Source organism: Pantherophis guttatus, chromosome 4 (genome assembly GCF_059756535.1).
Source record: "Pantherophis guttatus breed Tessera chromosome 4, ASM5975653v1, whole genome shotgun sequence".
NCBI lineage: Eukaryota > Metazoa > Chordata > Lepidosauria > Squamata > Colubridae > Pantherophis > Pantherophis guttatus.
This window is the reverse complement of record NC_142066.1, coordinates 32,276,359-32,289,658: the sequence shown is the minus strand read 5'-3', so window position 1 is coordinate 32,289,658 and position 13,300 is coordinate 32,276,359. Positions and strand designations below refer to the sequence as shown.

At 38.1% G+C, this 13,300-nt stretch overlaps 1 protein-coding gene across 1 annotated transcript; it reads right to left on the bottom strand.

Moving 5' to 3' along the window:
- Positions 1–278: 278 nt before the first annotated feature.
- Positions 279–11,831, bottom strand: SPNS1 (SPNS lysolipid transporter 1, lysophospholipid). The gene is made up of 13 exons (XM_034423363.2): positions 11,494–11,831; positions 10,218–10,456; positions 9,811–9,876; positions 9,562–9,698; positions 8,952–9,103; positions 8,670–8,736; positions 8,385–8,527; positions 6,555–6,713; positions 6,157–6,346; positions 5,950–6,015; positions 5,300–5,398; positions 4,431–4,602; positions 279–3,272 (listed from the first exon to the last, which is right to left on the bottom strand). Exons 2-13 carry the CDS (start codon positions 10,432–10,434, stop codon positions 3,178–3,180), a joined length of 1,563 nt encoding a protein of 520 aa, XP_034279254.1. The 5' UTR covers positions 10,435–10,456; positions 11,494–11,831; the 3' UTR covers positions 279–3,177.
- Between the last annotated feature and the right edge of the window lie 1,469 nt (positions 11,832–13,300).

Here is a 13,300-nt window from a genome sequence, read left to right as displayed (position 1 = left end):
CAAAGTTATTTGATAAATATTCAGATAGGAATCTATCCCATAAAGAATTCTGAGGCAAAATATTTAAGAAACAGATTATATATAAATACAGGAACCATTTTATCAAGGTATGGCTGTAAGAACAAAGGCCAAGTTTATATGGTCATTGGCATTAAATCCTAAGTAGGTTTCCTGGACTGTACATTTTGGGCAATGGAAGAAGAGAAATGACTACAGATTTCAGAAAAAAGTCTTCTAATACACAGTAAAATCAAGACAAGACAAAGACACAGTCAAAGTAAACGTGATAAAGCAGCTTCATGTTTTATTAATACATATATCCTACTTATGTATACAAAGTGGTCATAGTAAGTCTGTTCTTTGCATAAAAAAACCCGAAGGCAGAGGAAGAAAATTATACCCTCTTTTATCATTGCTTATTTTTGAAATATAAAAGGCTTTCTCCACTATCCAACTTATTTTTAAAGACTGTCATTTACTTATGAAGATGGGATAGAACCAAGAGCTATCTATCGCATCTTTTTAAATTCTTCGAAGAGCTATCTTTGTTTTTTTAATTTGGTATTATGCTACATGCATAATGACTTTTTAGCATGCACCTCCCCCCTCAAATATCCAAAAATGGTTCAGTCCAGGAAAAGCATTGTGAATTTCTGATTACCATATATAAAGTCTGCAAACAGCAGTCTGTTTTATAAGACTTTATGTATCAGTGAGCTCAGTAAAAAAGTTATACTTACCAGGATTGAAAGGCTATGCTGCTTCTTACTTGCACCATACAACACCAAACTGCAAATCCAGAAACATTCTTACTAATCGTATCCTCCTATTTCTGCACCAATCTTGTAATAGCTATCTACACATGTCATTCTGTGCTTTTCCCTTCTCTCCCACCCCACCTGAAATTCAAAACAGCAAGCCACAATGATCATAGTTCACGTAAAAAATTCACCAAGAACCTGTAAAACTAACATTGACTTTCAAGTTCAAGATATCAAAGGAAGATCAAGAAAGCATTCAAACTGAAAAAAAGTTCAAAATAATTAACAAGTCAAACATTATATTAAAATCTGCATTAAAGAAAATAGTATTTTGGACCTGAGGCCTGGTAGCACAGTGGTTGGAATGCAGTTCAAACCTGGCCAGCTCAACGCTGACTCAGCCTTCCATTCTTCCAAGGTTGGTAAAATAAAGACCCAGATTATTGGGGACAATATGCTGATTCTGTAAACCACTCAGAGAGGGCTGTAAAGCACCATGAAATAGTACATAAGTCTAAGTGCTATTGCTATTGAATGCTTAAATTATGTTGCTAATCTGTCTTGATTTTATATCTGGGCTGCCCAAGGGAGAGCTAACATCCTGCTATGATTTCAGTAAATATTGCCTCCACATACTGTATTCCAATCATGCTTTTACTACTCCGAAGATGTTTTATGAACAAAACCAGTGAAAGCACATAATCATATAATTTTTACATTTGCTATCAGATGAAATTCTATATGGTTTTGCCTTGATAACAAATTATTCCCACCTCTAATATCTGAGAAAAAGAAACCACTAATGTAAATTAATAACAGCTCCTCAAAAAATTTCAAAAATGAATTAATTTATTGTGGCTCAAGCCAAAGCCTACTTTTTTCAGATGAATGAAGAAATAGTTGTATTCCACAAAGGCAACAGAACAAAAAAGGAATGAAATTTGTAGGCGAAAATACACAAGCTGCAGACTGTAACATCAGTTTAAGAGAGACCTGCCACACTAGTGGTATTAATGTTATTGCTCTACCATAATAATCAATCAGTACAGCTGGGGGTTCAGCTTAATTCAAAATATTTGTAAGATATCAGGTCAGGAAAAACATTAATTTCAATTACAACTCATTTTTCTACATCTGATTTTACATTGAAGCACACTGAAATGAACCCATAATTGACTGTAATGGTTCTAATCTATTTATATTACAAATTAATAAAAGCCCACTTAATTAAAGTGCAACCACTTTCTTTCACAGATGTCTTTCCAGGAAGCCTTTTTATTTAAGCTTCTCCTCCTCAAGGTAAAGAGAAAATGCAGCTAGCAACTACGTTACAAGCACTTCAAAGTGACAAATGAAACAAACAAACCCCTGCACTTAACGCCAGGAGCAGACGCCAGATGCCAGTAGAACCGTGAGTAATATACAACAGTAAGCATTGAAAAATAGGAAAGGGAGCTGAAAGTAGTCATCGCAGGTAAGTTCCTCCATGGATGATAGCAAAAAAAAACAGGACCTGGTTGTACAAAACAAAGTATCAATCATCCAAATTTTGCCCATCTTCATTCCATTGTTCCACAGCAACAATATGTTAGGAACAAAAATATTAAATAGGAATCTGAGGCTACAACCATTTATGTAACATTTTTTCATGCAATTTTTCATACTTCAGAAGTTGACGATGACATCTTAATAGAGATGCAAAGCGTTTTAGCTTCTCAAGTAAAGTATAACTGACACGTTATAGTGTGACCTTTTTTAAGGGTCCCTCCTAACACTGATTTTGTCATGAATACTGGTTTTCTCCTGAAAAGAAAAGCAAGGGGCCTCTAGATGGTCAGTTCCTATCAGTATATTTAGAGGATTGTAAAAACAGAGACACCATCCAAACATTCTGCAAAAATATAGGAAGGCAGCGACACTACAAATAAAAGCCTTTGTATGGAAGCATAGATGTGGCCTGGAAGATTCTGTTTTTCTTAAAACCCAAGACTATTGAAGACTGATCTTTTCAGTTAGTTCTTTCTAAAACTTTTACAAGTTGCTTTGAATTTCACAATGTGGGAGGGGGGGAGGGATGAAATAAAAATAAAATCATCCAAAAGTTGAAGATTAAGTAGTAGATGTGTTTTTGCTATTTCATTCTCATTCATCTGAGAAATGCCACATGACTCTGAATAGTGTTTGTGATTTATAAAAAAAGTCCTTATATACATAGCAAAAAATTGTGATTTCACTTCCTGTTGTCCATAATCCTTGCCTTGGTGCCTTAGAGTCTCTCTCTCTCTCTCTCTCTCTCACACACACACACACACACACACACACACACACTTTCTCTCTCTCTCTCTCTCTGTTTCCTCAACTGCCAAATACAAATCTGTTCAAGTTTCCAAAACTGAAGCAAGATGAAGATGAGACTTCAGATAAGGACACTGGAGACAGGAACTTTTGTTGATCGTCCATGCTGAGGAACAACAATGCGGTCCTCCCCTTCCAAAGACTCGTGCAGCTGACCTGGAGTGAGGAAAGGAGCATGTTAAGGTCTGCCTTCACAGGGGAGGGCCTTGTCCAAAGAGGACAAGATTCTGAAAGGAGAACGTCATATGCCTGCACTCTCTTTCCTATTTTTGTCTTCCCTTATTTCTTTCACAGCTACATGTTGCCATATACAGGTAGTCCTCGATTTACAACAATTTGGTCAACTGTTCAAACCTTACAAAGGCACTGAAAAAAGCGACTTATGACTGGTCCTTACACTCACAACCTTCTCAGCATCCCTTGTCACATGATCAAATCCAGGCATTTGGCATTTACAACAGTGGTAGAGTCCTAGGGTGACATATACTAAATAAGGGTCCCAGGGTCATTTGATCACTATTTGTGACCTTCCAACACAGCTTCTGATAAAAAAAAGGGGTGGGTGGGAGCCAGATTCACTTAATGACTGTATGATTCAAATAACAACTGCAATGATTAGTTTAACAATCACATAAGAAGTGATAAAATTGGGTATGATTCACTTAACCAACTTGCTTATCAAAGAAAATTCTAGTACCAGTTCTGGTCACAAGTCAAAAACTATTTTTACAGCAATTCTGAGTGCCCTGGCATTACTCTTGTTCGGAGGCTACTGCTTCAATGGTTGCAAGTAAAAGCATTTGAAGCCAGTTATTTTCTTCCCTCTTTCTTTCAGAATGTTTAAGAAAAAGAAAGAAAACAAAAAAACACACAAAAAAGAGGAAAAAAGAAAAAAGAAAAGGACAAAGTAAATAAAAAGGGGAACTAAGCATCAAGACAGTGCTGAAAAAAAGAGAAAACTTATTCATGTGATTCAATGCTTTATAGATTTTGAGGAAAACTTGGTCAGCAGCATCTGTGAAACATCCGAGGTTAAGAATGCTTCCAGGGCATACTATTCAATATCAGTGACTATCTCCTGAAGAACCCACATTGAAAATGTTCTCAAACACTCAACATTTCAGAATAGTTTATTCATTTGTGCACTTCTAGCACTGCCTCCTTTATGTGTGGTATACATTAAACCAAAGGGTGTACATCTCTGTTTTACTAGCAGCATGTGCCTTTGTGACATAGCACTGAATTTAGACACAGCCTGAATTCTTGAGGCATTAATTCCAACTCTGTGGAGATGGCAGAGGATAAAAGTTTTACCTTGTGCATACAGCTCTGTCCGTTTACGATCTGCCTGAATGAAACAAGCTGTAGCTAGGAAGAAACCACCACCGATAACACCCACAAAGCTGCAGACCATAAGTGCATATTCCAGGCTTCGGAACTGTGATAGCAATGAAACGGGGCGATCACTCTGGATTCGGTCACTAATCTATGAAAAAATAATCATCATCATCATGCAATCTATTAGGTAATTTCCCTAAAGAAAGCCTTCAGAACTAGAGATGAATATTGTTATTTATTGCTTCTCTTGCTATTTCATCCCGCTTGAAATAAATAGCAAAACAGGCACACATCATAGTTTATTTTTCCTTTGCAATGGAAAATATGAAAATAAGAATATCATTTCATAAAATTCAGCTACTCCTTATCTGAAATAGCAGCCCACTGCAAGCAAAACGTAAAAGAAGCAAACATGATTTTAGAACAGTAGTTCCACCAAGTTTTCAATTAACTTGCAATTACAAAATCAATTTGTAATCAAACTCAATTTTGAAGAAAAGAAACATTGTTAGATATATCTAAACAAAAATGGGTATGGAATCTACACTCTCTCAAGAGCAAAACCATAGTTTTGTAGTCATATATGAGTGTGCCCTGCTTTAATCTTAGCTATTAATTCAAATCCCAAAACCCAGCATCTGCAGTGATCTTGCAGTCCTAGGGAAGTTACAATGCTTAGAGCTGTGCTGTAATGTTTACTTTTAATTTGAAAAGGACTGTTCTAATTGGGAGAAAGAACAGGGGGGGGGAGGGAAGAGAGAGAGAGAAACTGCGTAGGAGGTGGAACAGATTGCAGGAATATCAGTTCTACAACTCCAGCCTAAGCCTTATATCCAAATACTTACCAAACCAATAAGATAAGGACTCCCTGCATCACCCAGAAGATGGGACAACAGAATCTGAAAAGCTTCAGCCGTGGAACGGCGAGTTGGGATGACAACATACTGCAAAGAGAAAAGGGGATATTTCATTTGATAAGCTTTGTCAAGAAATATCAAGTGACTGTAGGATAAAGCTATAATTATTTATATCTTTTTTTCCACTTTATTGTTGTAAGTTTATTGTTGTAAACTAATCCGATGCTGAAATGGGTAGCAAATAAATTTAATACATAAACAGATAAATAAAGGAGGGGCAGGGAGTTTGATTCTAGGGGCTGGGAAGCACTAGCCCCTTCTTGTCCGAAGAGGGAAAAGCCAAGAAAGGTGAATAGGATTGGTGCTGCTGCCATTAAGGTATGAGGCAACTAAACAAACACAGATTCAGTGATGAACCTATCTGCAACATTATCTAGGGAGAAGGGAATATGAGAGATTGGTCACATGAACTATCAGAGTTCCTGTAGGGTAAAACAATTACTAGTGATATAACTCTACTGCTGATTGTTTCTTTATTTCTACTTAAAAGGCCTGCACTCAGGCCTGCTATTAATTTCAAAGTCTCAGACCCTGTTTGTTAAGCAAATGTACATGTTTTCCCTTCCCCATTATCTCACCAGAAGCATGTCTGCCACTATGGCCCAGTTGAGGGAAAGGAGGATTTCACCAATAAAAATAAATACCTACAAGAAAGAATGAAGAAGAATCATTTCGTTATATTTTAAAAAGATACATTATTTTTCATGAAGTGCCATACATAGAAATACCCTTTCCCGTGCCCCCAACAATTATATTAAAATCAAGGAGAAACTTAAGAAACTCACGTAAGTGGCAACAATGCTCTGCTGAGCAAAGACAACAGCCAGAAACAGGAAGGGGGCAGAGCCAAGCAGTCCAATGGCGCACACCAGGGGATCAGCACGGGGATTGATGCGATGCCAACGTCTTGAAATCTCCACTCCAGCAGTAACACCCAGGACACCAGTCACACAAGTGATAATACCAAAGATGAGGCTGCAGAGATAATTATATATGGCCTGGTGAGGCTCTTCAGAAATGGTTCAAAATGATTAAATAATCAGCATGTTGAAATCTTTTCAAAAGCCATACAAAGGATTTAGAAGAACTCAGAAATGAATAGTCATGATGTTCTTCAAAAGAGACCAAGAAAATAAACTAAACTAGAAATCAAGACACAAGACAGTACCCATTGTTAACTCACCTGTCAGAGTCTCCATGACAAACCTTACCACTAGGGCAAGGTGGGAGATTTCCAGTGGCCAACCGTGAGCGGTACAGGAATGCAGGTGCCCACAATGCTAGGGAGCCTGTTACAAATGCCACGGCTGTGAATCCTAGTGATGATAACACGAAGCTACGGCTGGCCAATCGGGGGACAGAAAGAAACAAAGAAGTAATTTTCAAATATATTTTAATAAAAATTGCAATTTTAAGTGAATTTAAATGTTCCTGTTGTGATGGGTAATTGGTTCATTTATCCTTATCTAAATAAAAATTGCTTTTATTCGATTTTAAGTAAGATTTGGGAAGCACTATCTTAGGCCATGAGTAATCAACTTGCTATGTGAATAGCACAAGGCTGATAAGCATTATCTAACTGCAGAAGTCTCGTAAGCTAACATTTCTGACTCTGGCATAGCCCTGTCTCCCTCTCTCCTGCAGTGCAAATTCATTAGATTAGAGACAAACAAATGCCACTCCCATCAAAGTGTTGAATTAGGCTATTTAAAAGAGCAAGACGAACCCAGGTAGTGCTTCCTACTATACCAGGTTTTTTAGTCATTGTTTATTGAATAAATCTCAAATTCGTTGAATTCAAGTATTTATGAAGCAAATCCTACATTATGGCTTAGTACATGTGCAAACTCTATGAATCAAATTTATATAACAGGCTAAGACAAAATATGGCTTGTTTTAGGGACCTGTCTATTGTAGTTTATTCGCATATCATGGTTAAACAAAAACAGCTTAGCAGAAGTATTAACACAGCTCGTTTCTTAGAAAACCACCCTGCTAACGACATTTAACCCAAGGTTTTAAACTATCAAGGGCTAAGGCAAGAATATTCTGAAGGATATTGTATTCAAAGAACAGTTTCCATATTGACTTGCTGTCCTAGTTTCATTGCAGAGAATTTAGGGGTATAATTTCATGGTTTACAGAGAGAACTGGCCAGGCCTGTTAAAACTTAGTTAATACTCTATGTCACACCCAATATTTCTTACAACTTCTTTGCCAATTGTGTCTGTCAAGATTGGCTTGAACAAAATGACAAATCTGCTAAAAAGTTCTTTACCTTCATGCTGATAAAACATCAAAAATATTAACCTGCAAAAGTATTCACACACTAGCCCCCTAAAGTAAACAGCATTTCCCTGCTATTATTCTATCTCATATATGTATTTTTTATGTATAAGTCAAGGTTATATACCTTTTGTGAATATACCTTTTACTCCTGCCTATTTACTCCAAAACAACCCTGTGAGATGAGCTGATCCAAGTGACTGGGCTGAATTCACCTAGCAGGCTTTCATGGATAAGAGAGACCTTAAACTAACAGTATCCTGATTTCTAGGCCAGTACCTTAACCACTACACCAAAAGTAGTCAGCACTTCTCTGATAATTATAAAAAAAAATCTGATACTCTACAATCTACACACGTATGTCTAGTTCCTTGGCCAGACATTTTGTAAAAATCTTCTACCAAGACTACCAGTAGACAACAGCAATCTGTTGTTCTTTGTCAGCCTGTGAATGTCATACTGAGTAGTGAGCTCCTTTTCTTCAAAAGAATACAACCAAGTGGTTTCCCAGAGAAATGTCAGTGATCCAGCCCTCTCCACTAGCCCTTTCACTTGGAGGGACAAAATTCCATGTCACTTCTGGCTATCCTGCAAGTTATGAAATAAAAATTTGTTTTTAACTCTCATTTATGAGTATTTGCACTGAACTGGAACCATTAAAAAGGGCTAGAAGGTAATTCAGGGGGAAAAAAAGAGAAGCAAGATCTCTTTCTGTCACATGACTTACTTGTGGCTCAGGGCTCTCAAATCAGCTGTCCATGAAGTGTAATGAAGAGGGGCATCGGTGCGTGTCTCTACAGCTCCTCGGGGTGGTTCACGCACCACAGTTATCAATAATAGCAAAGCTAATGCTCCCAAACCTGGAGTCACCTGTGAGGGACATAATAAAAAAAAATCCAGTGTGAAACATTCTGAAAAGAGAAAAATATATGTGAATGACTTAGAATTAGATTTTAAAAGGGTTTTAACATAACAACAAACATTGACTAAAGTAGATATAAATTCTACTTACCCGCAAGGCCCAATGCCAGTCATCAGCCACATCTTTCACCTTTGACCCCACAATATAACCCAGTCCACTGTAGAAGAAAATCAGGAGAGCAATCAAATCTATAGTCTGGCAGGTTTCCTAACTTCCACCAAAGCTAGTTAATACTTTATCATCTTAAATTTTTTAGGATATGGATATGCAAGCTATATAATGTAATGTTAGTTTTTGATTTCCACAAAGATCTCTAGTTAAAAACCTATCTTTTCACCCTCCCTCCAAATATAGACCACAGGATGTTCCCACCTGCCTACAGGTATAGCAAAGTAGAAGATGCTAAGCATGCGGGATCTCCGGTCACCTAAGTACAGGTCAGCAATAATGGTGGGGGCAATAGTTGAATAGCTAGCCTCTCCCACACCCACTAGGCCTCGTGTAAGTAGCAACATCCAGAAGAACTGAAGAGGAGATAAAAAACAATGTATGAACAATAGAGAAGCAGACATAAGCTTTAAATCTAGAATACCCTCAATAGGAACCTTGAAACTTCTCGTTGTGAGCTATGAATTAAACATTTTAACTCTGTTCAGATTTTATTTAGTTATTTATTTATTGCTTACTTAAAACAAAATTGCCTTCAGCAATAAAACAGGAAACCTTAGAAAGATTTATTTCTAATTTTGGATAATTTATTTGAGGCGTGATTAAAAGAGAGAAAGAAATACAACTATTTGAAAACAGCAACAGCCAGAGAGTTAACTTCTCCTCTCATTGCCTGCTATGAAACTTCATGCAATTGAATGTATGGTATTCCTCATCACTAAACCTATTGGAAAGGTTTCATAGGTTGAAAATGCAGAATTTCAAAATTTCTGGAGAATGCAAAGAAGTCCCCTCTTCCACACCCGATAAATACCTGCTTGGGGATGAAACTGCTCCCTAGTGTCACAATAGACCAGAAGAAGATTCCTATACACATCAGGTATTTGCGATTGTAACGATCACCCAGGTAACCAAAAATAGGTGCCAGTACCATGTAGCTGCTAATAAAAACTGTTAGAAAAGGAAAAAGAGTTTTATGTTCCACCTCTATTCCATATGAAGTGTATAAATGGCTACTGAGGGGATAGAAAAGTCAAGCAAGACCTATTGCATCAGTCCTCACCTGTCTGTAGCAGTCCTGATTTGCTATCATCGATATCAAAAAACTTCTCAATGTCAGGAAGAACACCTGAAACAAGAAATACAGAACTTCAGATGAGGAGACAAATATAGTACTTTTCGTCAATTTCATCCATAATGATCTAACCCAGGAGTGTCAAACTCGTGTCGTCACGGCGGTATCATATGGCATATTGTGATTCCCCCCCTTCGCTAAACTGGGCATGCGCGTGACCAGTACATGATGCATCCGGCCCATGGGCCGTGAGTTTGACACCCCTGTTCTAACCAATGCCAGGAACAAATGGGGAGAATCTATTTACTTTGCTTTAAAAGTTACATGCCTTCAACCATTTCATCGGTTCAAAAAAGAAACTGGAAGAATTTCAGCTACCATTCCATTATGCTTACCAGCCACAGTGAAGCGATCCATGTAGTTCAGTAGATTAATAAAAAAGAGTACACCCACAATAAGGCCAGCATGTTGAGAGGATATTCCTGTCAGGGCCCGTACTTCTTCTTCCCCTATGTGCCCTGGCTGAGGATCATCTTTTCCTTCACCTTCAGTATCATCTGCCTGGGTCAAAATTGGAGCTGTATCAGCATAAGGTTGCTGCTGGGATCCCATAGCTGGGAATAAGAAAGATCCACTGTAAGAGAAAAAAAAGAACAATTACAGGGGAGACGGACTAGATTTGCAGATCTATTTTAAAAAACAGAAGGTGTACCAAAACTGTACAATTACAGGAGAACAAGATTAGAGAGAAAAAAACCCCACAAGGTCTATCAATTTTTGTAAGCCACCTGAGTCACTGAATGTGAGTGGGAGGCCCTACAAATTTTCATCAATCAATCAATCAATCAACTGAAGCATGGTGGAAAACCAAATACTATTAAAGGCACTGATCAATTTAGAATCCAGATGAGGTAGTTTAACTCAGTAATTCCAAACTTCCTTCATTTAATATCCTATTACGATTTTTGTTGCTTGCCTTATTACCCTATGACTATCCCTGTGTTGTACCTTTCATTTATGATGATTTGTATTTTATGATTGTGACTTGTTGCTTGTATGTACACTGAGAGCTTATGCACTGGAGGCAATTCCCTTGGCCAATCAAGAATTCTATTCAACAGTGCGGAAAGTTGCAAATTCCTTTGGCCGATGCCTTCATTTTGCAACCGAACCTCAGGAATCTTTACCAGCCCTACCACAAATCCCTGGTATCTCCCAGCCAATCTATTTTCTACCCACGCCTGCTTCTAAGAAAGCTGGGGAGAAAGGTTCTTAATCAGAGTGGCTACTCCACAGGGCTGTTGTTAGAAATGACCTACAGAACTACATATCCCTCCCCCCCCTTAAAAAACAGACTCTCGGGCCTCTTCCGAAAGAACGGAGGCAAATACGGGTGGAAAGAGACAGAGGAGGGCAGGCTGATTCTTTCAAAAAAACGAACTATATCCAATCATGGTTGTGGGAAGCTTAACTGCCCCCGACTAAACCCTAAATGCTGGTTTCATCCTGCAAGTATAATTCAGCCAGAGGCCCCCCCAGGATCAATCAACACCCCCCCACCCCCTAGAATGATCCATTAGAATGAACTGGGAGAGGAACTCTTTAACGAGAGCGTGCCAAGTTCCCCCCCATCTCCAAATTCAATGTAATATTCCTCTTCCACAAACTTACCCAGCCTTTCTCCCCTCTGTTTGAACCGCCTGATCAGGTCACGTGAGTGGGGTTTTTTTTAAAGAAAAGGAGCTCTTTAAAAAAAAAAAGGAACCACCTTCCTTATCATATGACTTTTTTCCCCCCGCCTTTTCCGCCCCCGCGTCGCGCGCTTGAGTACTTGAGAGAGGCGGAGCCTCACCCTCGGCGACCGAGGGAGGGGCTGATTTGCCTTCTACGACAGCCAATAGAATGAGCCCTTTCATTTGCAAAGGAAAATGGCAGTTTCTGTTGCGGTCGTTACCAGCCCTGGCGCAGGCTCCTCCTACTTCTCCCCTCGAGCAACGGGTGTCGTGTGTTTGTTGGTTGTTATGGTTACGAAGTCTTGCTTTTTGCCCAGCTCTGTTTCCTTGCGTCGCGCTGTCTCTATGACATTCAGTGTGCCCAAATTTACAAAATATCACATTTTATTTTATTACTATCAGTTTTGCCCTGGCGTTGTCCGTTATCGCACCTCTTTTAAGTTACAGAGCCATCTCAATCATCTTAAATGGCATGGTTTGGCAAGTCCCAATTTTTTTAAAAAAGGTGGATGATGATGATGGGGCAGGTGGGAATGAGATAACAAATTGTTTCCGATAGCTGGAGGCTTACAATTTATAATTATTGTAAACCTTCTGTTGGACTAATAAAGATACAGCCTTAACATCAATTTTAGTTAATTTGGCAATAGATGGATGCCCTATGTAGTGCCCCAAAGCTGCTGGTTAACCATTTCCAGCTGTTGGTTACATAAAATTAAACAATTGTGGTACCAGTAATCTTAATTCATACAAAAATATGAAAACAGTTTTCATAATTATTTTTGTGAATATTCCTTTTCAAAACCAAGTTTTACTTATTTCATATTTGCAAATTTCTGGTTTTTCTTTGAAGATGTTTTGCTTCTCATCCAAGAAGCTTCTTCAGCTTCTTCAGCTCTAAGAAGCGAAATGTTTTCACAGAAAAACCAGAAAGTCCAGTTGCCTCTTGAAAAAGCATCTTTGGGACAACCATGACCTGGATGACTGAGAATCTCCAAAGACACTTGCTAAATTACATACAATACTTTGCTGTACTGGACAATTACTTGATAACAATAGCAAACCCAAACAGATTACATTGTGGTTTAAAACATTATATTCTTATATAATACTATGAAATAATGGCTGGGCTCATACAATTCATAGTTACCCATACTTAACTATGATGTTTCTACTTAAGCAATTTTTCTGCATTTGCATGACACAGCTATAAACTAGCCAACCTGCATTTGCAGAAAATATTAAACATGATAGTTAATATGATTTAGCATGTCACATGAATACAACCATTTGGTTTGGCTTTGTCTAAAGCCCCATTCTTGCAGTAAGTTATTACAGATTTCCTGTGAATTATCTTGCAGACAGCTGCTGTCTCTTCCAGCAAAGCAATTTTCTTTCTTCCTTTTTGAAAGGCAGCTTCTTAAGAGTTATTTTGCTCTAATTGAAAATCTAATTGAAAATCTGCAAAATGAGTATGGGTAGTCCTTGACTTAACAATTGGTGAGTCAGTGACTGTACCAGAACAGGTACTTTAAGGCCCATAAAGTGCTTTCTGCAAATACAAAATGTGCCAGCCCTCCTCCCACACTCACCCCATGACATAATTGACCTACCAATTAACCTGCTGGAGTCACATTTAAAAGCCATATGCATTGAGAAGTTCTCTAATGTATTTTACATGATGCCGTTAGATGTACAAGTTAGATAAAAAACATTCAATTGTTAAAAAGTGGAAATAGGCAAGA